Source organism: Ambystoma mexicanum, chromosome 7q (assembly GCF_040938575.1).
Source record: "Ambystoma mexicanum isolate Mex_15411 chromosome 7q, UKY_AmexF1_1, whole genome shotgun sequence".
Taxonomy (NCBI): domain Eukaryota; kingdom Metazoa; phylum Chordata; class Amphibia; order Caudata; family Ambystomatidae; genus Ambystoma; species Ambystoma mexicanum.
Genome location: NC_090941.1, coordinates 516,217,379 through 516,242,267, shown reverse-complemented (window position 1 = coordinate 516,242,267; position 24,889 = coordinate 516,217,379). Strand labels below are relative to the sequence as shown.

The window sequence follows — 24,889 nt, the reverse complement described above, 5'->3', positions numbered from 1 at the left end:
CCTGAAGTGTGTCATTTCCGACCCTCATAGGTGGTTGCACATCAACCTTTTTAAATTGACTATTCAGTAATTGCACTTTACGTTTTAATTGAAATACCTGTACCCAGGAATTGTATGAGCACTGTTAGGCACCTTGTTTCAAAGGAAGAGATAAGAAAAATGAAGATAATAACATGATTTTCTTCTTAATTGATAGACTGTGATGTCTTTCTCGTCCCAAATGGCCACTCCTTTTACTTGATTTGCCTATATTGGAGCACTTTATCTGCGTAACAGACTGGTCAAATATGTTCCATTGAGACAGCTTTGTTCCGCTAATCAGCTGCTGTTATCTGTACCCCCTTTTGCGTCGCCCACTGTGGCAGGGTGGGGGGGGGGGCTTTTCCATGGCTGTTCCTACCAGTTAGAATTCTTTACTGTATTCCTTGCGTGCTATTTCTGACCATCTAGCATTCAGGAGAGTACTGAAGGTGTTTCTTTTCCCATGGTGTGTGATGGATCTTTCTCTTTTTTTTTTCCAAGAGTTCCTCTGTTGTGCCTCTTATCGTCTACCCACCTTAGCGCCAAGATACGCTTGGGTCTAGGCTGCACTCAATAAATTCCAAATTCATTCATTATATTGGGGTCACCCCTGACCATTTACCAAAATTCCAAAACAGCAGTGGGTTGCAATAAAGGCTGAGACTTTAAATATGGCATCAGCTGGAAAGCAACTTCCAGTTAAAGATCTTACTGGATGGCCAAAATGTCGACTACACCAAATCAAGTACATCTTTTGAGCCATCACAATCCTGAATCCTTTGCTTCTAATAGCCATGAATGAAGGTTCAGGTTGGTCAGGTTTGGGTAAAGAATCTGACCACCTACCAGTGATCCCACCTCAGATGAAGCCTCCTCGGAGGGCACATTGACAGGAGCTTGGAGTACCATGTCCTTTTCACTCAGTCTACAGCCAGAGGGATTATGTATGTCTTGTATCATCTCAACCATCGCAGGATTAGGGTAATCTGAGGAAGTGGTGGAATAGCACACACAAGATTAAAATGCCAATCTACGACCAGGGCATCCATCAGATACCATGAGGGAAAACTATGTGGAGCATAATGGGAGTCGCTAATAGTTGTGGCTGAAGTCCAACATTTTGACCTGATGGTTTCAGCATGTTTCAAGGATGGACTCTGGCAAATCCTCGTTAAGCTTTTGGGCGTTTCCTTCCTGTCTGTTTAGAACCAGGATATTATCCATTCCTGCCAAATTTTCTTCTGGGCCATTGCAAAGATGACTTTGCTATCTAAATACTTTCAAAGGAGGAGAAATGTCTGTGGCATCTAGTGCAGTACACGTGAAGGCAACGATGTGGGCATTGGTTTGAGCATCAGCTTGGCTCCTGTTATTGACACCAGCCTCTGTGCTAGGAGATCATCAAGCCTTGCCCCAATTCTACCATAGGCCTACTGCTTTACTGGTGGTGGTACCTAGAATAGCTCTGGATGCATAGTGGCAAAAATGGCAAACCGGGAGGAGTATTGTGTTTTGTAATAGGCCGATCAGCACTAACCATTTAAGGAGCTGTGGGGGCAAGCCTTAGCAGCAGACACTGGAGCGTTCATCTAAATGATGGCAGGCACTCGCTGCCTGAAAGCTTCTGGCCAGCCAGAGGAAAGGGTCCATCCAGCTAGATATTTTCTAGAACTGGAATCGCTTTCTCCCTCTCCCTCTCCCTCTCCATCTCCCTGTCTCTCTCTCTCCCTCTCCATCTCCCTGTCTCTCTCTCTCTCTCTCTCTCTCTCATGAGGTCTTGTGGCGCCACCTCACAGTCTGCAGAAGTTTGCTCTCTGAAAGATTCACTTCTATAGCTATGCCTCTTGTATTTTTAATTCTTCTTCTTTGCTTTATTATTTCTGGGACTATATCCAGGTCATAGCACTACAGAGTTGGCAACCCACAATTGGATCACTACAAAAACATTTGCAACTCATACCTCATCAGCGTTTGGGTGCAATGCCTGGCATGAACCACTGTTGGCATATCGTGATCCACTCAAAGACATTAAAGACAATGCCAGTGGATCTCTAATATGAACATTTGTGACGTGCATACTCGTATGTCCCGTCCCCTTTCCTCCAATATGGGGATGGTACCAGAACCTTTTGCAGTGAAAAAGTGAGCTTCCCCTTTAAATTTAGCATAGCAAGTACGGCGCAGCCTCAGGCGTGCGAACGCCCCAGGCGCCGCCCTCCGGCACCTCACCTCAGTCCCTTTTTCTGCACGGATTGGTGTTGAACCTGGCAGCCAGCACAGAGACTTTTTTAGCTTTCCGCTTGCTCCCCCTTTTGTTTTTTCGATCTCACTTAACTTCCCTAATGTGCCAAACCTCCCCCAGCGTATGTCGGCCTAAGGTGGATTCAAGAGATGTGCCTCATGTGAACGCTCGATCCCAGCCTCGAACCCCCATGCACTCTGTCTTGAGTGTTTTGGTCCCGATCACCGCTGGGACACATGTTCAGCTTGCAGCGCTCTCGGTCACAGGGCATTGAAGAATCAATTGTTGCAGCGGAGGGAGATCTTCCACACTGCTCCTCCTCCCCACCTTAAGGACATCGTCTCCAGGACCTCTCGTGAAGACAAGGTATGCCCTCTGTTAGCATGGCTCTACAGTGTGGCAATACCTTCCCTGGGGTTCCCACAGATTGAGGTTCCTCGAATTCAGGTTCTGGCACGCCCGAGGCCTCCACGACTACTGGCTTCCAAGTTGTGAGGCTCAGGGGCCCTACCAGGCTGTCCTCGGAAGGGCGATCAGGTTTGTCCTCTTCTACCCTAGGGGGCAAGGGATCATTGAGGGCCACCTCCAAGAGTCTGTCCTCGGCACAATCTAACACGGCTACTGGCACAAGTGATGAAGGCGTCCAGCCTACCAGAGCTCGCTCTGAGGTTGTGAATCAGGACGTTGCGACTACTGGCCGTCCTACTGAGGGCTCCGTGCCTAACAGAGTGATCTCTGAGGTTGACGCCTCTGCTTCGGGTGCAAGACCCAAGCCGTATCCTCCCATGTCTGAGGCCTCACTTGGCTCACGGCCTCTGTGCCCTCCCGCCCAGAGCATGGTGCAAGGCTTTAAAATGGCGGAAAGGAATGTGGCAGAGCATGCCAGGCCAGCAGGCATCTAGGCTCCAGCTCTCAGGGCCTTCCAGTGCTTTCGTCCATCGAATGATCTTTGCAAGATGATCCCGACCCCCTTGATCCCAACCCCTCTGGAAGCAGCAGTGGATCCTATGGTGCAGGCTTCTGGTCTCCTCATGGATAATCTACTCATCGCAGCCCTATGACTACATGCACCAGGTGACTCAGTTATTTGATCACGAGGCCCAGCGTCTCGGGTGGCCGGGCCCCTAGGGACCTGGCGGCTTGCGAGGACCGCTTCTTTGAGCACTTCCTCTTCCTCATGAGTTCCCCTCAGATGAAGGGGCTCCTGAAGGAGGTCATCCCGCAGGTGGCGCTGCCCTGGGCCCCTCCTCTGGGTACTCTGGGATATATTCCCCCTGCGCTGGCCCCTTCCCCGGTTCAGGCCCTACCGGTTGTTCTGATCCTTCCACCTCCTCCTGTACCACCAGCACCTCGTCCTCAACAGCCGTTTGACCTGTCTGCGACTCCGGGCCTAGGGGGAACCCCACTGCCACCTGTGTCCCAGGGCCGGATTCCCCTCGTTCTGTGGAAAGGAAAGGAGGGACGATGGTGACGCCCAGGATGGCATTCATTAAGGCTTTTCATGACCACGTTCAGACACTGCCAAAGTTCTTGTGGGGTCCCTCTGCCCGGATAAGCTCCCCACGAGTCAGGAGTGCTAGCAGAGGTCTTTGGGAAGTGCACCACGCTTCTGTCTGGCATCCCTCCCCAGAAGGATGTTCTGCAGGTGTCACATAAGGTCTGGGAGAAGGTCAGGACCAATGCCCAGTTGAACAAGAAATTGGACAGCAGGTTTAGGCAGATGGACAGGGAGCTAATCCTCCTCGCTTCCCATCTTTGCATTCTAAACCTCGTCTTCATCTTCCCCCATGGGAGCCGCATCCAGTTGCCTCTCCAAAGAGGACAATGGCCCTGAGTCTTTGGGAAAGCACTGTTATTCTATCTCAGGACTGCATATGCGGCAAACCAATGCCTACACCCTCTTGGCCACGGCTAACCAAAAGCTGTGGCAGGAGCTCTGGGAATCTCTGCCCGACCTCCCTTCACGACAAGCACGCGTCCATCAAGGCTGGGCTGGCAGATGCAGATTTGGTCTCCCACATTGAGACAGCCAGCAGAGGGCTGTGCCTTGGTGTTGAGATGGGAAGGACGGCGTGGATGCACGCCACTATGTTTTCATCGAACGTGCAGGAGCGGGTCCTAGATCTTCCCTTCGAGAGCGTAGACCTTTTTCATTCGTCAACCGATGATGAGTTGACAAAGAAGAAAGCCTCCACTCAAACCGCCAAGCCCTTGGCCATCCTGACAAAACCAGGTCAGAAATCCTTCCCTCAGTCCCAGGGCAGGACCGAGTTCAAGCCCTGTGCCTTCTTCGGCTTCAAGGGGTTCTGCGACTGCAGTACAGAGGCCTGACCGGCCGGTCACCCAGTGGCAACAGGAGGAAGCAGCAGAGGATGTTGCACAGATTTTTCCGCTCCCACTCCTCTGCCCCCACCTCTGATGCCAAGAAGCAGTCTCATCAAGGTCGGGGAAAAGAGTTCACCTGTGGGGGCCGTTTGGCTCTGCTCCAGGGCAACTGAAATAAACTTTTCAGCAACCCGTGGATCCTATCCGTAGTCTCTACGGGCTTCAGTCTTCCTCTTCCTTTGCCTCTACCATCCTCTCCTCCTCGTCGTCATTTCGGGTCCCCAGCTCTTTTACGGGGGGTCCTTTTGCTCTTGGAGATGCAGGTGATGGAACAGTTTCCTCTTGTAGACAGGGTCTCCGGGTACTATTCCAGGATTTTTGCAGTACCTACAAACAACCAGGCTGACCCGGTGGTTGTCCTGGACCTGTCATTTCTAAATCTGTCTTTTTCGCTGGAACGCTTCAAGATGATTACTCCTGCGCACATAGCCAAATCTCTGTGTGCAGGGGACTGGATGTGTTCCCTGGACCTCAAGGATCTGTACCTCCATTTCCCCATCTACCAACAGCATCATACGTTTCTGCGGTTCACGATTGTCATACCAATTTCAGTACAAGGTGCTGCCCTTCAGCCTGAACTCGGCTCCTTGTGTCTTCACGAAGTTGATGAATGCAGTGGCAGACCTTCTCCGCTTGGAGGGCCATCATCTGTACCCTTATTTGGATGGCTGGCTGGAGAGGGCAGGGTCACCCGAAGAGGTGGTGCACTTATGCCAGAGATTGGCAGATATCCTTCATCAGCTGGGGTTCTCCCTCAACCAGAGAAAGTCACAGTTGTGCCCCTCTCAGTAAATGGTCTTCCTAGGGGTGTGTTGGAGCACTACGGTTCAGCAGGTGTTTCCTACGCCCGAGAGGCTTCTATCCCTCCGCAGGGCAGTGGGGCACTTTCTGGCCAACATGACCATGACGGCATAGGGGTTCCAGCACAGTCTGGGCCTGATGGCCTCCTGCATGCTCACTGTATAGCACGCTCACCTCAAGATGAGATGCCTCCAGCTCCACCTGGCAGCCAATTGGGATCAGGAGAGGGTCTCAGTCGGATCCCAACACTACCGCTCATACTGCCCGATCTTCGCTGGTGGCTGATGTGTGGTAACATTTGAGTGGGAGTCCCTTCACCCGACTGGAGCCTACCCTGGTGGTGACGACTGACTCCTCTTTCGGTCTGGGGTCTATGCAATTCATGGAGCATGGTCCAGGACAAAAGCCCTCCTGCAAATCAATCTGCTCGAGATCAGGGCAATGGGCCTGCCGCTCAAGCATTTTTGCCCCTCATCAAGGGCAAGTCGGTTCTGGTCAGGACGGACTATTCTAATATGATTTTTTACCTGAACACGGAGGGTGGCACCCATTCCCCCCCTCCTCTGCATGGAGGTGGTATCAATCTGGGAATGGGCCCTGATGGAGGAGTTTGGATTTCAGCAGTTTACCTCCTGGGAGACAGAAATGCAGAAGCGGACCAGCTGAGCCGCCTGGTGATCGACACCTACGAGTGGGTGGGCACACAGACTCCTTGTTGCCCCTGTTTCAGCCTTTGGGGTTTACAGACCTGTATTTGTTCGCATCACCTCTGAATTACAAGTGCCCAGAGTTTGCTTCATTGGCAGGATGGTGTCAGGGGTCTCTGGAAGATGCCTTCCAGAACTGTTGGCACGGCTGCAGGTGTTGCCTTCCCGCCCACCCCTCTGCTCCAACGGACCCTCTGCAAGTTTTGGGCTTCGGTGGGTTGCAGCTTCATCCTGATTGCCCCCCACTGGCCTTTGAGACCCTGGTTTTCGTATCTACTCTCAGCGTCCCGTCCACCTTCCCATCTCCAGCAGGAGATTCCTGAAACACCAGGGTGGGCGATGGAACATCTGGACCCAGCCAAGCTGGTGCTGGTGGACCGGTTCCTGACCAGCTGAGGCTTCAGCATGCTTAACTGTCCGATGACAAGTGGGAGGCCCTCGACTCTGCCCCAGTATTATAGTAAATAGACTAGGTTCTTCCTTTAGACTTGTGAGAAGGGTCTGGACCCTGTCACCTGTCCTCTGGATGGCATACTGACTTTTTCAGCAGAGCTGGCCCATTCTAGAGTTCAGGTGGATACGTTGGGCACTTATTTGGCAGCCATTGGGGCTTACAAGAATTTTCTTGAGCATGTGTTTTCTGCAGCCAACCCGGCGGTTAAAGCCCACCTTAATGGGTTGTCTTAGCTTTTTCCACCACTGCATAGGCCGCAACCTGGTGTGGGACCTCAGTGTGGTTTTTTCAGCTTTGCAGCGCACGCATTTTGAGACTGGCCTCGGTGGCTGTCCGCTTGGTGACGCTAAGACAGTTTACTGGTGGCTCTCACCTCTGTGCGCAGGGTTAGTGAGCTGCAGGCGTTGTCCTCGGGCAAGCCCTTCACCATTTTTCAAAACTACAAGGTCATCTTGCGCACTCACCCAAACCTCTTACCCAAGGTGGTCTCTCCATTTCATCTGATTCAAGAGATCGGCCTGCCGGTTGCCTTCCCGAACCTGCAGTCAGAGGCATAGAGGGCCATGCATTCCTTGGACCTCAAGTGGGTCCTCAAGTTTTATCTCTCGGAAAAAATCCTTCACAAAGTCTGAGGCATTGTTTGTGGTTTTTGGGGGCTCCTCCCCTGGCTCTCAGGCTTCTAAGGCCTCCATCGCCCGTTGGATGGTCCAGGCCATCTCGGAGGCGTACACGACCATGGGCAAACCTGTTTTTGAAGGGATTCATGCCCATGCGGTCAGAGCCAAGGCCACAGCCATTGCGTTTCAGAGACATACTTTTTGGGATGTCATCAGCAAGGTGGCTACTTGGGCCACTCCGTCGGCCTTCTGTAAGCACTACTCACTGGACACCAGCTCCAAGCGCGATACAGAGTTTGATCAGCTGGTTCTGAAGAACCTTTTTTCCTTGTCCTAGAAATGAGGCAGGTTATCACAGCTACACCCTATGTTCTTGTTCGGTGGAATCACCCACAAGGATGGAGGAAAGGGGATGGGACGTATGAGTAATTAAAAGTTACTCACTGTAGTGACTGAAGTACTTATAGTCCATAGTCCCCTTTCCTCCATACGTCCCACTCGCATTCCCCGGCTAGTGTGCCAAGGGCTAATATGTACTAAGAGTGGCCAGTTATCTAAGTGTCTGATGTGTTAAAAGGGGACTGAGGTGAGGAGCTCCGTAGGGCGTTCCCATACCTGAGGCAGCGCCCCCCAGGTGATATACAAAATTTAAAGTGGAAGCTCAATTTGTCACAGTCAAAGGTTCCAGTACTGTCCCCATGTTGGGGGGACTATGGACTACGATTACTCTAGTCACTACAGTGAGTAACTTTAATTCCTTTGCAAGTCTTGACCCCTGACGCTTCTGGGGGCTGGGGGAGTCAGGGAGTGGCTTCTTAAAGACAATAATAACACTGAATGGTAATGTTCCCAGATAAGTGCCTGGAGCATGCAGAAAAATATGAACTGAACTCTAGGTGCACATGGTGTTCCTGGTATAAGAACCAGATCTGTCTGATCCAATGATAGCAGTGTCACAGAGTCATACCTATTCCCAGTGGTGGTGGTTTATAGGTTTCTGCATCCAGTCTGCATCTATAGCCATTTCTAGGCATGGAGAGGAGCAAGATGGAATGATGCAGGCAGGGAGGTGGAAAGGTGGGGCATTCTAGACTTGGATAATAGAAGTCTAGAATGTCCAACCTACATCAATACCCAGAATAGCAGTTGTGTGGACAAGCAAGAGTTGCAGTAGTGCAAGAAGGTAGAGTGGGGAGGGCAGAGTGGTAGGAAGGAAGGTATTAACATCAGAGACATAGAAGAGAAGGATGTGGGGAGGAGAGCAGGTAGATGGAGTCGGACGGAGGGGGAGAGTAGTAAGGAGATGGGGAGCTGGAAAATCAGATGGCGCACATCCCGGAAGGAGTTGGACAGTGTGCACTCAGGGTTCCGGTTCATCTTTATTTTAGACAAGCCTTCGGCAGTATGGGTTACTGAGCAATAGCACTAACCAGGGGTTATGGACGCCTGGGCTATGGTGGGTATCCCACAGGAGAAAAGCGAGAGAGGGTCAGCCCGAGCACTAGTGTCCAAATCCTCTTCTCCAGCTGGTGTATCGGTTTTATGTGTCTGTCATTCACCATTGCTTAATGATCCCATACTGTGTTGTTCTTGAAAATAAAATAAAAGCCTTGACCTTTCCCTGGAGAGACTACATTATTCAGGGCATCTGATAACTGATATTGTGGCATCATCCAGCTCCCAATAAAAAAAATTAAAAATGGAAAGACAGAGGCCGCCCACTGCTGAGAAGATGCTAAAGGTGGCGTTCATCACCAAGACCGCTAGGTTTCCAGCCAGAGCCACAGCTTCAAACTATAACCTGTATGCAAATGAGGGGGTGGCTGTCCCGCCTAGGAGGTAGGCGCTTGTTCGGACTGGTCTCCACATAAGGGTACCTGATTAGATATATCGAAGGATCACCCCGAAGTTCAACTTGGACAATAGGCATTCCCTAGATGTGGGGCCAGGAAGGTTGAAAATGACTACCAGCATGAGCTTAAGGTAGTTTTCTTCAACTTGGGGACACCACCTACAGGATCTGACCCTGCCAAGTCATCGCCCAGCTGGTGTGTGAAAAGATTCTGGTCTCAGAGATGGAGGTCGAAGGTCTGGGGTTTGCCGTGAAATCTAACGGCAGATTAAATGAGAGGATGGAAACGATGCGAAGAAAAGATGACAGTCCCCTTGGGTGGCTAGACCCTATATAGGTGGAATTGGCAGGAGGCCAACGAAAATACTTCCAGAAGAAGTACTTTCAAAGAAGATAGACAACAGAAAATCTAACTTGAGCCCCAGCCCATCCCTGAGAGCGGTGGACTACGGCCCCATGGAGATGACTAAAAGGAGGAGGAGAGTGGTCAATGCACACCATCTTGGGAGGTCGTACCTGAAGGCTGTAAGGGAGCCAGTCCCTCCGAAAAGGACACAGCCTTGTCTTGTTACCGGATCTCGGGGCATAGACCGGGTCAGGTGCCCCTCCCTGAAGACTGAAGTCCACCAGGTTCTCTCCATCGAGCAGAAGAAGGAAGTGGAGATGATGGTAAGAGAAAACCCACATCTTCCTCACAGCAACATCCATGACCAGACCTGAAGATGAGAAGTATCGTCCCAGAAGGTAACCCAATCCTGAGATCTGAAGAAGAGGGTTGGAAAAGATCAACCGCAGATTCTTCAAGAATGGGGAAGGGGAAGAACCCTAAAGAGAATCAGAACCGATCAGGTTTGGCTGACCCTTCATTGCCAGAGATCGTGACACACAAAGCAGGTAGTGGATGAACAATTGAGAACCAAGAGGGGTCCAATACCCTCCATCGTCACCAGATCCAACAATGGTGAAACAGTCAGAATCCCAAGCAGAAAATCTTGCCGGGACCTCTATCCACGCAGCACCAGAAGATAAGTCTGCACATTGTCCTCAGAAGGTTTAGGTGTCTGGCAAATACGAGGCCTTAGAGCCCTCGGTTTTATGGGGTACATTGGGGGAAAGGGAGAGTCAGAAATACCTGCTAATAGTGGTAGTCCAAGGAATATCTACCAATCCCTTATTGGACCCAGGGAGCAGGAAAACAGTCATTGACTCCAGTGCGATGAATCCAGGAAATTAGTCTAGTCTCCCAAGGGAGAGCCAGCCCCTTTGAGACTAGAGAGGTGAGCCCAATAAGCTTAACCTCCCATAGGGGACAGGGAAGTGGGATCCCACTGGGAGTGACCTCCACTTTGGTAGACAGGCCATCCCTTGACAGGGATATGCATTCTCCCTTGTCCCGGGCAGGTAATGTATTTAGTGGATATATTCGAATTTCACCAGACAACTATGGAAATGATCATGAAGAGGTAGCTGGTATGGTTTCTGGCCCTTTACTGTTCCTCTCATTGTATGAAATGCAGTAACAATGGATTGTTCTATCTCCTCCCCAGGAGGAACATAAAGGGCCTGTGAGACCAACCAGGAGAGGAAGAGCAGGAGAGAGGCACGCACACATGCAGAGCCGAGACACAGATGAGAGCATTCCCCCTTCGAGCCAGAGTAAGGAAGTAGTCATATGGAGACCGGGTGGAGCACAGAGGAGCAAGAAAGCGGGCAGAAAGGTGCTACTTTGTCACAGTCCTGGAGCTGGAGAAGCTCAGCCCTACCCACAAAGGAAGAGAGGCAACTGCATGAAACGTTGTCGACCAGCACCAGCCAGAGCAGACGCTGAAGTCTCGTCATCAACCGACCGAAGGCACCGAAGATGACGCAGAAGAAAAGTCGGAAGGGTGCTGCCACCTTTCCTGAAGAACCCCACCATAGCAATCCAGGTACATAGTGCATTCAGGGAACCGGGAAGAGGGCAGACAGGTCCGGGCATACCCAAAGCCGGGGTGAGAAGCCAAAGATCCCATGAGGGCCTGGGGCACCAAACAACCTGAAACATGTCAAGAATCCATAGACCTCCAAACCTGAGAGAGACCATGAATAGCTTAAGTGGACCTGAGTCACCAAATAGCCCAAAATGGGTCAAGACCCCACATACCCCCCAGCCGGGATGTGAAGGCAAAGAGCCTAAGAGGGGCTGAGAGATCAGGTACCCCATAAGGGAATGTGAAACCCGAGACCCCAGGGCGTGGCGACAATCCATCGGGCACTGAGTGGGCTGGCATCAGATCAATGCCAAGAAGGGATGTGCAACCTGAGATTCCAGGGAGAGATAGGAAACAAAGGGGTTCCGAAACAAACCAGATGAGGCCCAGCTTCTAAGGACATTTGAGAGGACTTAGCTTTGCACAGGACTGTAAGTGAATCCAGTACAGGAGGCCCAGAGACATTCACTATTCCATTGTATCCCAAATGGGAAATCCCAAGGAGACTTATTGAACATTTGTGTTGGAACTGTGGATTGGGGAAAGGCCCAGAGACATTTGCTGGTGAGAATATTGGGATCCTGCTTAGGGCTTGAAGCCCTTGTCTAGTGCTGAAATAGTCAAAAGTGGATCAGAAACCAGTCAAAGAATATTTCATTTGAGCAAAAGGCCCTTGCGTGATTTTGTGTTGTGTTCTGATTAGGTTATTTTCCTTTTTAGTGGTAGGACTAGGATCAGGCTAGTTTAGGTTTAAATATGGTGGACAGACTTTTGTACCACACCCTGACATGCATCATTTTAACTTTCATTTTTCTTAGCATAAGGACCTGAGTTGTAGGACTAGTACATGGCTTTAGGGCCATAATAAAGCTATTAAGTTTATACCACAATGAGTTACCCATTTCCTGACTCTGACTTGCCACAGCAGACACACCAACTTATACCCCCGAGCATAGGTAGACATTAAGGTGCTGGGACGTCGCTGGATAGTTCCCGTGATGGTCATGTCCAGCCTACCTGAAGAGGTCATCCATGGGACAGACTTCCCTCTTTTCCAACAATGTCTCAGGGTGATACAGAAGCTGGAGGGGGAGAGAACATGAAAGCATACTAAGTCAGTTGGAGGGCTCAGTGGGGGCCTGGGGAGAAAGGGTAGAGGTATGTGACAGGGTCAGGGTCCTGACCTTGCCAGTAGGGGCAGGCTTCCTAACCTAGGGCAGAAAGATCATAAAAACCAAAGTTAGAACTAACCATGCCCCAGATAGGTGAAGTGAGACTTGGGGTGATGGATGGGGAGGGTCCTAGCCCCCTGAAAAATCCCCCCATGTGCTAACAATGTTAAAGATTTTAATGATTTACAGATCCAATATGCACATTAAGCTATTGCACAAATAAAGAATCTGTGGGAGGAAAATGGTGCCCATTAGAAAGAATTTTAACAAAGGTAAATACTTCCTCTTTTGGGCCAAAGCATGCTTCAAAATTCTCAACTTCACACCACAAGATTGAAGTTGTACAAATAGAAAGACTTCCAAAACTGCTCAAGTTAAGTGATGTTTGTCTTATTCATAATCTCAAAATAAATCACTTCAGAATAACTCTTAAGGCCTAGAGACCCACGAAGTTTGCTATTTTGAAGATCTAATGTTTATTGTGGTGGTCTGAATTTCTCGGTTGCACTTGCTTGATCCCTCCCAAAGCCCAACTGTGTTGCAAGCAGTGATTTTGTGTTGCAGAACATAAATATATTTTCTTTCATTGACAATAGTACTGCATTCTCTCTGAGAAGAAAATATAAAGAAAGTATTTTGATGATATGAAATGTTTTTTCTAATTGAATTGTCACTTTATTAAAAGAAAATGTATACATTGCACAAATCTTGCAGAATTGGTCAGAGATTAATTCACAGTGCCAGCAGCCAAATACTTACCCCTCAATTTGAGTTAACAGATATTCTGATAAGAGGCAACTAACAATTATATTAAAGCTATCAATAACGATGCAGTTTATTAGTAATCCTCAGTTACTTTCAGGCACTTTTCTTTAGTCATTTACTGAATGTATGTATTTATTTATTTATTGTGCCTTTTATAAGGCGCTTATACAACAAGAAATTGTGTTTCAAAGCGCCCACAGGGCAAGGGGAGGGAACATGGGAACAAAGGCAATAGAATAAAGTGAACAGGATAGAGGCAGTCCTACCAGGCCTTGTGAGCATTCGGATCGTGCAAGTGAAAGGAGAGAGAAGGCAAAAGGGAAGGAGGTAAGTGCTGGGAATTCCATGCAGGGGGAGGGTGGGAGTGCCAGTGAGTAAGTTGCAGGGAGCCGGTCAGTGCCTGACATAGGTCAAAGAGTAAAGAGTGGTCACCTGCAGTCCTGTGAGGGAGCACAGGCCAGTGGGTGCCCAAGAGCAAGTGCTGGAAGCGGGAGGGGACTGAAGGTGATTGGGAGGAAGGCTAGGACCCAGAAGGACACAAGTGCTCAGGCCACCAATCTCAGTGACTGAGGGGTTTAGCACAGGCGGGAGAAGGAGGAGGTGAAGAGGAAAGTCTTGAGGCGCTTCTGGAATTTGAGGAGATCCGGCTCAAGATGGAGAAGGAAGGGGATGCTGTTCCAGAGGAGGGAGGCAGCTGAGGAAAGAGATCGGCATCCAGCTCGCTGCTTAGAGAAGCGCTCGACACACAGAGTTGGAGCCGGACGAACAAAGATCTGGAGGGAGAGTATTTGGTGAGAGCAAGTTGTAGATAGCGTGGTCCCTGGCCCCAGACAGACTTATGGATGATGCAGAGGGATTTGAATTTGATCCTTGCAGCAACTGGAAGCCAGTGGAGAGATTTGAGGACTGGAGAGATACAGTCCCTGGGCTTGAGGCCGCAGATAAGTCTTGGAGTCCTATTCTGGATAAGCTGGAGGGGATGGAGAGAGGAAGAGGGTATATTACGAAAGAGGTGGTTGCAGTAGTCCAGCCTAGAGAGTACCAGGGCTCTAGAGACATTGAGCTTCTGGGGAAAGGTGAGGAAAGGAAGGATGCGTCTGAGGAGGTGGAGTTGCAAATGGGCCTTCTTGGCAAGGTCAACGATGTGAGGGAGGAAAGAGAGAGAGAGGAATCGAAGATGAATCTAAGGTTTCTGGCTTCATATGAGAGAGGTGGGAGCCCTCAGGTAGATGTAGAGGGAGAGGTGCGAGAGGAGAAATAGCCCAAGATAACCTGGGAGGGACGGTCGGTGAGGCAGGATGTCAGCCAGTCCAGTGCCTGCTCCAAGACATCAGGGGTATCATGTAGCCGTTTTATGAGGATGGAGTGGCTGACCGTATCAAATGCAGAGGAGAGATCCAGTCCAGCGATGCAAGCAGTTGCGCTTCAGGGCTGCTAGATCAGAATCGTACCAAGTGTTAAGCTTGGTGGCATGTTTCAGACGGATCCTCATGACTGGGGCAAGGATGTCGAGAGTGTTAGTAATGGCAAGATGGAGGTTGCTGAGAGCAGGATCAGAGGTAGTCTGTAGTGGGAGAGGGGGGAAATGAAGGTAGATGCGAAGGCAGCAGCTGACACTCGTTTAATCAGGCGGATGTCTGAGAATGAGGTTGGCAGAGCTGGGGGAGGTGAGGTTAGGGGGTGGAGAGGGCCAGGTGAGAGGAGGGAGTGGTCTGACCAGGAGCGTGGGGTGGGAAGAGGGGGAGAGCAGAAGATCAGTGTGGATGAAGGCATTGAGAGTGTATCCAGCCGAGTGGGTAGGATCAGAAGGTGGAGAATGGAGAGGGAGAGCGAGGTGCAAAGGTCACGGAAGAGAGTGGCCACCGTGATTGAGGAGTCAAGGTGGATGTTGAAGTCACCTAGGAGAAGGAGTTTAGAGGTAGATGTCAGGAGAGAGGAGGATAAATCGGCCCATTCTGAGAGGAAGTGTGTGATGGAGCCAGGTGGTCAATAGATAGTGGCAATGGTCAAAGAGGAGGTAGGAGAGATGACCAGCTTGCAGACCAGGCCCTCAAAGGAGGAGTATGGCTGGCTCGGTATAAAGGAAGAAGGGACCCACTCAGGGAAGATCAAGGCAACCCCACCGCCATCACGGTCAGGGTGCGGCTTAGAGATGATCTTGTAGCCATCAGGGAGAAGGGAAGCAGTGAGCGAGCTGGCCTTGAACCATGTATGTGTAAGAGAAAGGATGTCGAGTTCGAGGTCTTCGAGGAGGAGGCAGACGTCAGCAGATTGTTTGATGGCAGAGCAGGCATTTAGCGTGGCTAGGTGAAGCAGGTCTCTGCCTTTAACGTTTTTCTGATGAGGAGTACAGGGGTGTTGTACCCCAATCGGAGGACGAGGAGGGACAGACAGAGAGAGAGAGAGAGGAAGGAGGAGTAGCAGGTGCAGGAAGGAAGTTGATGAGAGATGGCAGGAGGAGGTTAGGTTGAGGACCCTGAACCATGATAGTGCCACTGCGATAGTCATTAATGATACATCTGGATGATAAGCCCGCCGAGAGTATGTCCCATCTAATGCCTCCATTAAAGTCAAGAGTGAGGATAAGACCAGAGAGGAAGAAGAGATAGAGATAAGATGAAGAGTGCGGAGATTAAGCAGCAATACCAGTTTTAGGCATGTGACTGTGTTATTAAACATGAGGTATATTGTGTTGATTCATTATTGCATATTTTAAAATACTCCTTATGCAAATACCACATCATTGGTATTTGACTGTATGATTCCAGAAATTCAGAAACCTAATACAAGAGGTCAATGATGGTAAACAAAACATTCCCATCACTGGTTGCTTCTACAATATTACAATGACAAGTGGACACAGAAAATCACATGGTGATGGTGTTGGAAGCTGTAAACATGGACATGGCACCTTCTAAACTTCTGTTTCAAATTGGTTCAAAGAATTAAGAACATTTTAATACTGTTTTGTTGGTTGTTTAATGGTCTTTAGACTAACCTTGTTTTTCTTTATTTGCAGCCAAAACTAAGCATGGCCAAATGTCGGAGGAATGTTGAAAACTTTCTCGATGCCTGCCGGAAAATGGGAGTTCCAGAGGTATTCTAGTTTTATCAGTCCTTCTTAAACTGACATAAGACACCTGCATTTTATTATTTATGTATTCATTCTCTAATATAGTGATTGGCGGTGGGCTATTCAAAGAATATAATGCAGAAGTGTGTACCTTTTCAGCACAGGCTACCATTTGTTTGCTTTATATGTTTACTTTCTTTTCAGCATCATGCTAATTTATTAGATTTAGCAGCTGAATGAGACACAGTACTACACTCCAAAAGAGTATTAAAAATTGAAGAGCAAAATAGGGACCCTGAGAGAAGCCTGAAAGTGCGAGGTCGGGACGCTAGAGCTACGGCCTGAGTCTGACATGAATAGACCTCGGCAGGGAAACTGAGAGAGACTTTCTCGGATGCCAATGAATCACAGCACCAGACAGGCACAAGGAATCTGAGGAACAGGTGCCAAAACAGGGAGAGACCGGGGCGCTAGGCACATAGCATCAACCCAGCATGAAAAACCACAGACCGAGAGGTCCGTGGGGCAGGAGCCCGAACAGAGATGGTGGCGAGACCACGGGAAACCAATGGTGGACCAAAGATCCCTCTAACATCCCCTATACCACTGTACAGTAAAAGCACAGCATGTCCCCATCCTTATCACCGGACAAGGATACTGAAGAGTCATAAGAGAAGCATCTTGCCAACTGATACATTGCAACAGCTGGAGACCTCTTAAGAGTCCCAGAAGGAAAAAGTCTTCCTGAAACACTTCCCCTACAAGTAAGAGGTCATTGGGAGAATGTGGATAACTGGCTGCCAAAAGAGGATCCATATATTGTCAGAGTATAACGAATGAGAAAAGGTCCTCCCCATTGAGGAAATGAACTATAAAGCTGTAAGGGAAAAGGGTAATATAAAGGGGAAAGAATTAGGAACCATAAGACCCTGGGAAAGGGAGCGGGTCACACAAGTGTGTGTGTGTGTGTGTGTATGTATATATATATATATATATATATATCTCCAAGAAAATATTAAAAGGAGAGATTACGATGAATCTCAGTGTAAAGAAAACAGACTTGTGAAGCTAAATAAAACATGAACAGATCAACGTAAATCTAACCACACTTGCCCATGAGGAAAAGGTTATTCTGGCATAAGGAAACCAGAAGAGCTTGTCACAATATATCCAGAGACTATTTAAAGATTACCTATTATTGAAAAAGTCTCCAAAATCGATACCAAGTAGTATCTTCAGAAGAACAGAGTCATTCTCCTCGTATAAGTTAGTTAATACAGTGGCAGGGTCAGCTATATAGATGAAGGGTCACATATTCGTTTTTGGGCAGGAGTCTATCTTACTTTTGAACATTTACGACTGGCGTACGAGCACCTTGGTTCGAAAATAGGCAGGGATCACCCATAGAGGTAGGGAAAGCTAGGCCTTATTTTACTTTAATACAAATATTGTGAATATGGTGAAACCATGTCGATGTAGTGTCCGCGTCCTCCTCCTGACCCACCACACTTCTCATCCAACATTTACATTTAACCCCCAATGGCCGTCTTCGTTAAGGGACCCGCTGAATCGGGTACTATCGCCCCAGTCTCATATGGATGATACCCAGATTTATTTTAGGGTATCCAGCCCTGGTAATGATTTCTCAGCTGTGTCCGAATGCCTGAAGGAAGACAGATTGCATGCTTACCAATGGCCTTCGCTCAACTTCTGTAAGCCAAAAGATGCCCTTTTCAGCCCAAAACCTCTTCTTAATGGCCCCACTCATTCCCTTTCCCTCCCCAGTTCTGCAAACGCTCATCACTTTTGCCAAAAAGGTTAAAAAAAAAACATAGGCCACATTTGCTAATTGGATTTCGACTGTGATCTTCAAGTGAGTGAAATTCCCAAAGATGGCCATCCACTTGTTGTAGGGGCATTCATTATGATATGGCATTTATAATAGTGTTTCAAGGCACGTTAATTCCAAGCTGGTCTATGCCAATGCACTTCTGACAGAGATTCGGGAAAAACAACTCTTCTGTTTTTAGGCATTGCAGAACATTGCTGCCTGTCTTCAAACTTCCAAAACACACTTCTAAATCATCCTACAGACAATTCTTACACTAGCGTCTAGTCAGGCGGGGAATTCAGTTTAAACTCTTATGAATAGTTTTCAAATGCCAGCATGGACTTACTTGCCTCTCCATGTCTAGTTGGTAAGGTTCAAATATCTCAACCTCCCAGGTTATTTTGCTCTGAAAATTGTCATTTAACCATTCCTTGGTCCAGATGCAGGACAGGAGGTTATAGGCGGTACTACATGCCTAGAGCCTACCTACGGAATTCCCTTCCCTTGCAGTTAAGAAATATCATACATACTCTTGCTCCTCTTCAGGAAAACTCTCAAATCTGGTCTTTTCTCATAAATCTATTTCTTTGTTTTTTTTTATTGTTGTCCACAGGTGTGTGTACATTAAATGTCTAAATCCCTAATGGAGAGTGCAGTGTGGGTGGAGAATGATGTATGTAGGAAATGCACGAACTCTGATGAATCGATGGATTTCATCCCTTCTACCAAAGTGGGAACCTCCTCCTTTGAGGCTAGGGGGGTGAGCCTGCTTCGCAAGACCCTCCCTAGGGGTTTGGGCACAAGGACTCCCCTTTCTGTGAGGAACTCCTTAAGACATACCCCATAATGGCATACATAGGACTATTGGAGGTAAAGAGGTAAAGAACAGTGTCAAATCCAGAGACTTGGCTAAAGATAAAACTAAAATATACTGTTTCAACCAAGAAAGAAGATCTGTCCCTTTAAAATGATTCCACTGGTGGCCTTCCGGTTCTCCCAGTTAAAGTTTAAACAATCTCTATTTAACGGAGATGAGGAGACGGAAGGAGGAGCACACAGTGACACAAGGCGAAGGAGAGAGCCCTCTGACAGCGTAACACCTGAGAGAGTCGGAGCTAAGGAGAGCCGTGGAGTCCACAAGTTTCAGAACTGCTCTGAGAGCCAAGCAGCTGACACGCAGCGTCCAAACGAAGGAGAGAGAAAACGAGGAGAAGACCGCAGTGGTGTGACTTAGACAACTTTGTTGTAAAGTGCCCATAAAACAACTCCAAAACCACTACACTACGAAGTCAATGAACTTTTCTGGATACCCGCAGTGGTACCTGCTTGCACAGAGTGAATACACCGAGAGCAGGACACCGGAGAAGACAAGAAGACTGAGAACGCGAACAACCGGAGAGAACCCAAGTAAACGCAGACCCCCATAGACTTTCCCCTTGCGGCATACAAGGTAACAGGGAGAAGGGGAGAACAGGGAATCTACCGGGAAATCATTATGAAATACGAGGAACTTGTCTCAGCGAAACTGACGAGACACTGAAATTAAAGTCTATGAAATGGAACGGTAATTGTTAGGGAGAATTCTCTCTTTAGGCTGAATTTCCTAACCTAGTGAGTCCCCCAGCAGCTTTGCTGGATTTCTGGAGTTTGTTTTTTTCTCCTGCCAAGAGTGAGACTCTTTTTCTCCCACTCTTGGACATGATTTATGGTGTTCCTTTGACTGTTAATGAGTTTTATGGGCTATGGGGTCCTTTACTCCATAGGGTCTCATGTGTTTTTACGATGTGTGTTACACAGCACCTTCCGTGCAGTAACACGGGTGTCATAGTGACACCCCACCATAGACTCCATACCCTGGGACTGACTACTGTCTCCCAGGGCATGTAAAGTCACCATTGGCTTTACTAGTCCCAAATTATTAACAGAAACCAGTACAAACCATCATATTGTGGACGTACTGGTAGGGGCAATTCAATTGCCCCGGGGTCTGTTAGTCGAGGGGGCACGTCTCCGTCCCCCCTGATCGAGTTTTGGCTGGTGTCAGTGGAAACTACTTTTTATATTCGACCGCGAATATTTCCCTATGGGATTTTCCCATTGTTCGAGTCTACCAACTTTATTTAATTAAATTAAAAATTATTTAATTCTCATAGCCTCGAACATAACGGCGGTTTATTTATTTAATATTAATTCGCCGTTTGGTATTTTTTGCCAGGACTCGATTCTAAAATGGCGTTTGTATTCTCTTCTGTGACTCCAACCCAAGTCGAGCCCTTTGTTCCACTTTTTGGTGGGCTTCTCCATAGAAGCCTCCAAAAGTGGTGCCACTCTGTCTGGGTACCACAGGGGGTGTGGGAAGGGGTTTAGGCACCCTGGACTGAGTTACCTTGGTAACTCAAGTCACACTCTTGTGTGATTGGTCCAAGTGTTGAGCCGGCCGGCTCACCACTTAGCATGTTTGATTGACAGCTAGGCTGAGTGAATGTGGGTGTGCTGCATAAAAGCAGGGCTTTGGGGACTGGAACTTCAGAAGTCGCCACAGGACCTGAGAATCCGACAAGGGAGAAGTTGAGCCGACCTACCACGACGACACCACCGGTGGAGCCCTGCGAAACCGACTCACCACTTCCCGACGACAGAGAAGATCTCCTGCTTCTTCCCCTGACTGGTGGGCACAACCAGTTTACCTTCTTCCTTCGCACCCCAGACCAGTTTGTGGTCGAACTGCCCGTGCCAAGCACCCCGGCGGCCGGATAGCCACTTACCACTGAACCGCGAATCAACGGACTGCTCCTTGTACCTGAGAAACTCCGCGGCTGGTTTCTTCCCTGGCAGTGCAACGGACTCCTGTCTTCCTCCCTGACCCGATCTTCTCTTCCCCTGGACGAAGCACCGACTTGCATCCGCTGACAGGAACAACTGCCCCCGCTGGAGTATTCTCACCACTTTAAGGTACCGTGTCCGCCAGGCCTCCCTTTCTAAAGATTGCTACAAGGTAATAATAACCCCTTAACCTTCTGGACTGGGCTGGCCACCTCGACCCTCTAACTTTCTTTGGTCCAACTTTTTTTGAACCTTTTCAAGACTTTTGTGCACTGCAACCGTGTGACCTTGGACACATTTCGTTTCGATCCTCTTAAAGTGGATCCGGCCTACTGACTCTAAAACTCACGGTGTTACTTTGCCTTCCTCTCTTGTTGTGTTCGTGAAAAGGTGTTGGGATCTGTTTAAATTTATTCTCTGCTTTTCTCTCCCTTTTTAAAACGAATTATTAGAGTGCCATCTACGTTAAGCGCTCACTGCTGTCTGAAATTAAGTGGGGCTTTACTTAAGGCTTGTCTAATATTATTTTAAGGGAGTGTATATCTTTTAGTGACCATGTTTTTGAATTGCTTACTATTAGTGCCTGTTTGTTTTTCTAGATGTGGTTTTAAATAAATAATTATATCTCTTTTACACCAAGCCCTGGTCAGTGTTTACTTGATCTATTGTGTTCTCTTGACCTATTGTGAATACTCTGTATACTGCCTCACTCTTCTTGAGGGAAGTCTGACTCCTCAGCCACAGCTACCAAGTGAATCTGTGTGGTACAGACTGCTACCAAGTGGGTTTACTGCCAAACACCTGTAGTCCTAAATCGTTTGCAGTGGTCCCAGAGGGAACTGCACAGGTTTCTGCCTAACAGTAATAATGAGAGAGAGCAAAGAACGATAAAAGCTGAACATTTGATTATTAAGAATGGGACACAAATACCCTGGAAAGAGGGGAAAGTACCACATACGTTAAGAGGCAGAGACTATAAATCAAAAAGGAGAATTCTGCAAAGATAATAATGGTGAAATTCATAAGAGAAACTAAATACAAACTAAATCAACCCAGGTAAGGTGGAATATTAACTACCATGAAAGCATGTCACAGCTAAGAACGTATGTTATACAAATATAAAAAGGCACATCAGCGAGGAACAAAAGATGAGAGAAAACATTCAGAGGGATTCCTGGAAAACCATCCCTAAGGAGGAGAGAAAACCCAGGGAACCTATGAGAGGGATATAGGAACTAATAAGAACTTAAAATCAAAGAAGAAACTCTGAGAGAAAAGACAATCGGGAGAAGGGAGACCTTCTCCACAACTTAATTTGTTAAGAAAAGTTGTAGGGTCAGTTAGGATTCGTTTTTTGGACAACTTTTTTTTTGCACGACTTCCTGATGACGGACGAGCACCTCAGTTATTTACATAGCAGGGTACAGTCACATAGCAATAGGGAAAGTTAGGCCTTTTTCTTATCATTTAATGAGCAAACAAGTGGAAATGTCAGTAGTGTGCTCCTTCTACCCTCCACAGAACACAATATATGGTTGGAGAGAGTTTTTTCATCATGTAGTTAATCTGGTCCATCGAAGACATATATTTTACTCAACACTTCCATTCTTTCCTTATTTGGAGCTTGTCAGCCAGAAGGAGTCGCATTGCTGCTATCATGCATACAATCATAGGCACAGAACAGGGACTCTTCAATTTAAAGTATTAAATTCTATGGTACTTTGGTAATAAAGTCAATGGAATTGCCTTGATCCAGCTAACCATGTGTGACCAATTGATTTAAATTACCCTGCAGGAGGAACGCCAAATATGTGTGAATCTGCTCTTCTTACCATACTTCCGCCAGCACCTATTGGAAACAGAGGGCAGTGCCCTATAGCCAGGTGGTCTGATGTGTAGTATCTCCTGTGTAAAATCTTGAACAAACACTTCAAATACTGTATTGGTATTTAAAAGTGTGCCACTCGATTCAGGCTAATCAACCAGAGCTCTATATCCAATTCCTTCTGCAATATTCCCACTGATTAATTTTGGATTTTGGCTGGATCTGTGTCCTTTAAACTGGAGATAAGTCCTCTCCCTTCCCAATGCATCAAGGACCATTCCTTGACAGGGACAGCTTCTGAAAAGGTTCTGACACTGGATGCCTGTATTTCCATTAACCTCTAGAGAGTTCACACATAATTCAATCGCAAGAGAAGCACTTCCTTTAAGAGCTCTACTCTCAAGGAGCTAGAAGCCTCAACCACACCCATCTGTCCTTTGAACACTGACAAAAGTGTTTTGACAAGAGGGCAATACTTAACTGAAGATGAGGTAAGCTTAGAAATGACAATTGTTGAGGATCAGAAGGGAGGACGCGGACACTCTGAGGACATTTCAAAGACGGTTTATTAACAAATACGGCCTAATTTTCCCAATTACTGTGGCGTGTGCCCTACCTATCAAACTAACGAAGGTGCTCGTCCGTCGTCTGTGAATGTCCCAAAGAATAAGTCCACAGTCCAAAACTAACCCTAAATGACCCTACCATTATTCTAACAACTAAATACGGGAGAATGGCTCCCTTCTCCTGGTGTTTCTGTTCTTTTTGGGTCTCCTTTATAGGTGATTTTTAAATAGTCTTTTGTGACTTCCTAAGCCAGTTTATGTAACTCTTTCAAGATTTTATTTGAGCAATAAGCCCGGAGCCGTAGGGCAGTACTATGTAAGGTAATTCTCCCCCGGATCAGGGCTTAATGCTATTAATACCCAGCCCGTTTGACCAGGGTACTAAAAGCAACTTTCTTCAGTTGCATGATGCACCAGCGTGTCGCAACTGAAAAAAGAAAAAAAAAAGAAAATAAAAAGGGCAGCCACGGAAGGGAAAACAAAGTCCATTCTCCCTTTCCAAGGAGGCCATTGAAAAGATTTTCTTTTTAAAGTAAACAAATAAGATGGCCGCCATGGAATGAGAGAAGGGACAGTAGTCCCTTCTCCCTTTACATGGTGGCGTGTCGCAGATCAGGAACGGACACGCCGGGAACAGAAGTGTACCCAGTGCATCCGCACCCGAAAAAGGAGAAGGTAATTGGTGCGGGAGGGGGAAGGAAATCTGTGGAAGGGAGGAGGGAGGGGAAGAGGAGCAGGCCACTTACCTTGTTAATGGCCGGGGAAGATGGCGGCATCCAGCCCTGAGGAGGCTCAGGGCGGTGGGATTACCGTCTGGTAATGCCCCCGTTCCAAGTCTCCTCATTGGCTGGAAGCCCCCCCCCCTCGCCGGGTTCTAATATAGTTTAGTTCTTTCTCAGTTAACTGTTTTTTTTTTACCTTGGGCGATTACTTTGATCCGTGTTATTGGATTTTGCGTAATGTTGGTTCCCTGTTTGGGATTTGCCTTCCGGGTGGTTATAATTCACTTCTTTCCTAGATAGTATAAAGGTGCCCCCAAGAACACACAATTACTCAGAACAATACTCAATGATGGAGGACTCAGGTGCACTTCAAAACCCAGCTTTATTCAAACAATGAATCTTAGCTGGGACAGCATACACGCATCTCGTTCTCATAGCTCTCAACATTTTCAATGATTGCAAGCTAATTATATGCCAAAACTACATCAGCAATGACATCCTATTACACTATTAGCCTTACAAAACCTACAGGGAAGTTGGTTTGGTTTATGGCTCAAACTGCATGTAGGGGTTAGTTACTTTATTGGTCTGTGCTTATCCATCCATGGCTCCATCTGAACGCATCTGATTATGCATACTATTCCTAATACATCATTACAGGGACAGCTAATTGGTTGGCATTATCCCTTATAGTCGGAGTGGCCAGGGAAATCTACACTGGTTGACGCCTAGCTTACCAACCTTGGACACTTTGACGAGATGCCAAGATATGAGCGAGACATAAGTGGCAGAAGAGAATTCTGTAGTCTGCCATAATTCCAATTAAAGAATACGTCTGGTCATCACGAGGCAAATAAGGCCTTCCCTTTCAGTTGTACTTGGCCTTTTGGTCTGTCTGGTGTCTGTGTCTGTAGTGAGGGATTTCTGCAGGTGTCTTATCTGTATTTGGTTCATGATGAATAGCCAGTGTTCTTAATATATGGATCATGTGTTAGGTTACTGTGTTTGAGAGTGGATTTCCTTCTATTTATTAAGGTTTTAACTAATTCTGACTTGCATGTTC

The 24,889-nt window shown here is 47.6% G+C and overlaps 1 protein-coding gene across 2 annotated transcripts in view; it reads left to right on the top strand.

Moving 5' to 3' along the window:
- The window catches only part of LRCH1 (leucine rich repeats and calponin homology domain containing 1), a 1,427,405-nt gene that overhangs the window by 1,315,556 nt on the left and 86,960 nt on the right, over positions 1–24,889 (top strand). For both annotated transcript variants that reach the window (XM_069640111.1, XM_069640112.1), the window contains one exon: positions 16,006–16,083. In XM_069640111.1, the coding sequence (XP_069496212.1) occupies positions 16,006–16,083 (78 nt within the window). The remainder of the gene's footprint in view (positions 1–16,005; positions 16,084–24,889) is intronic.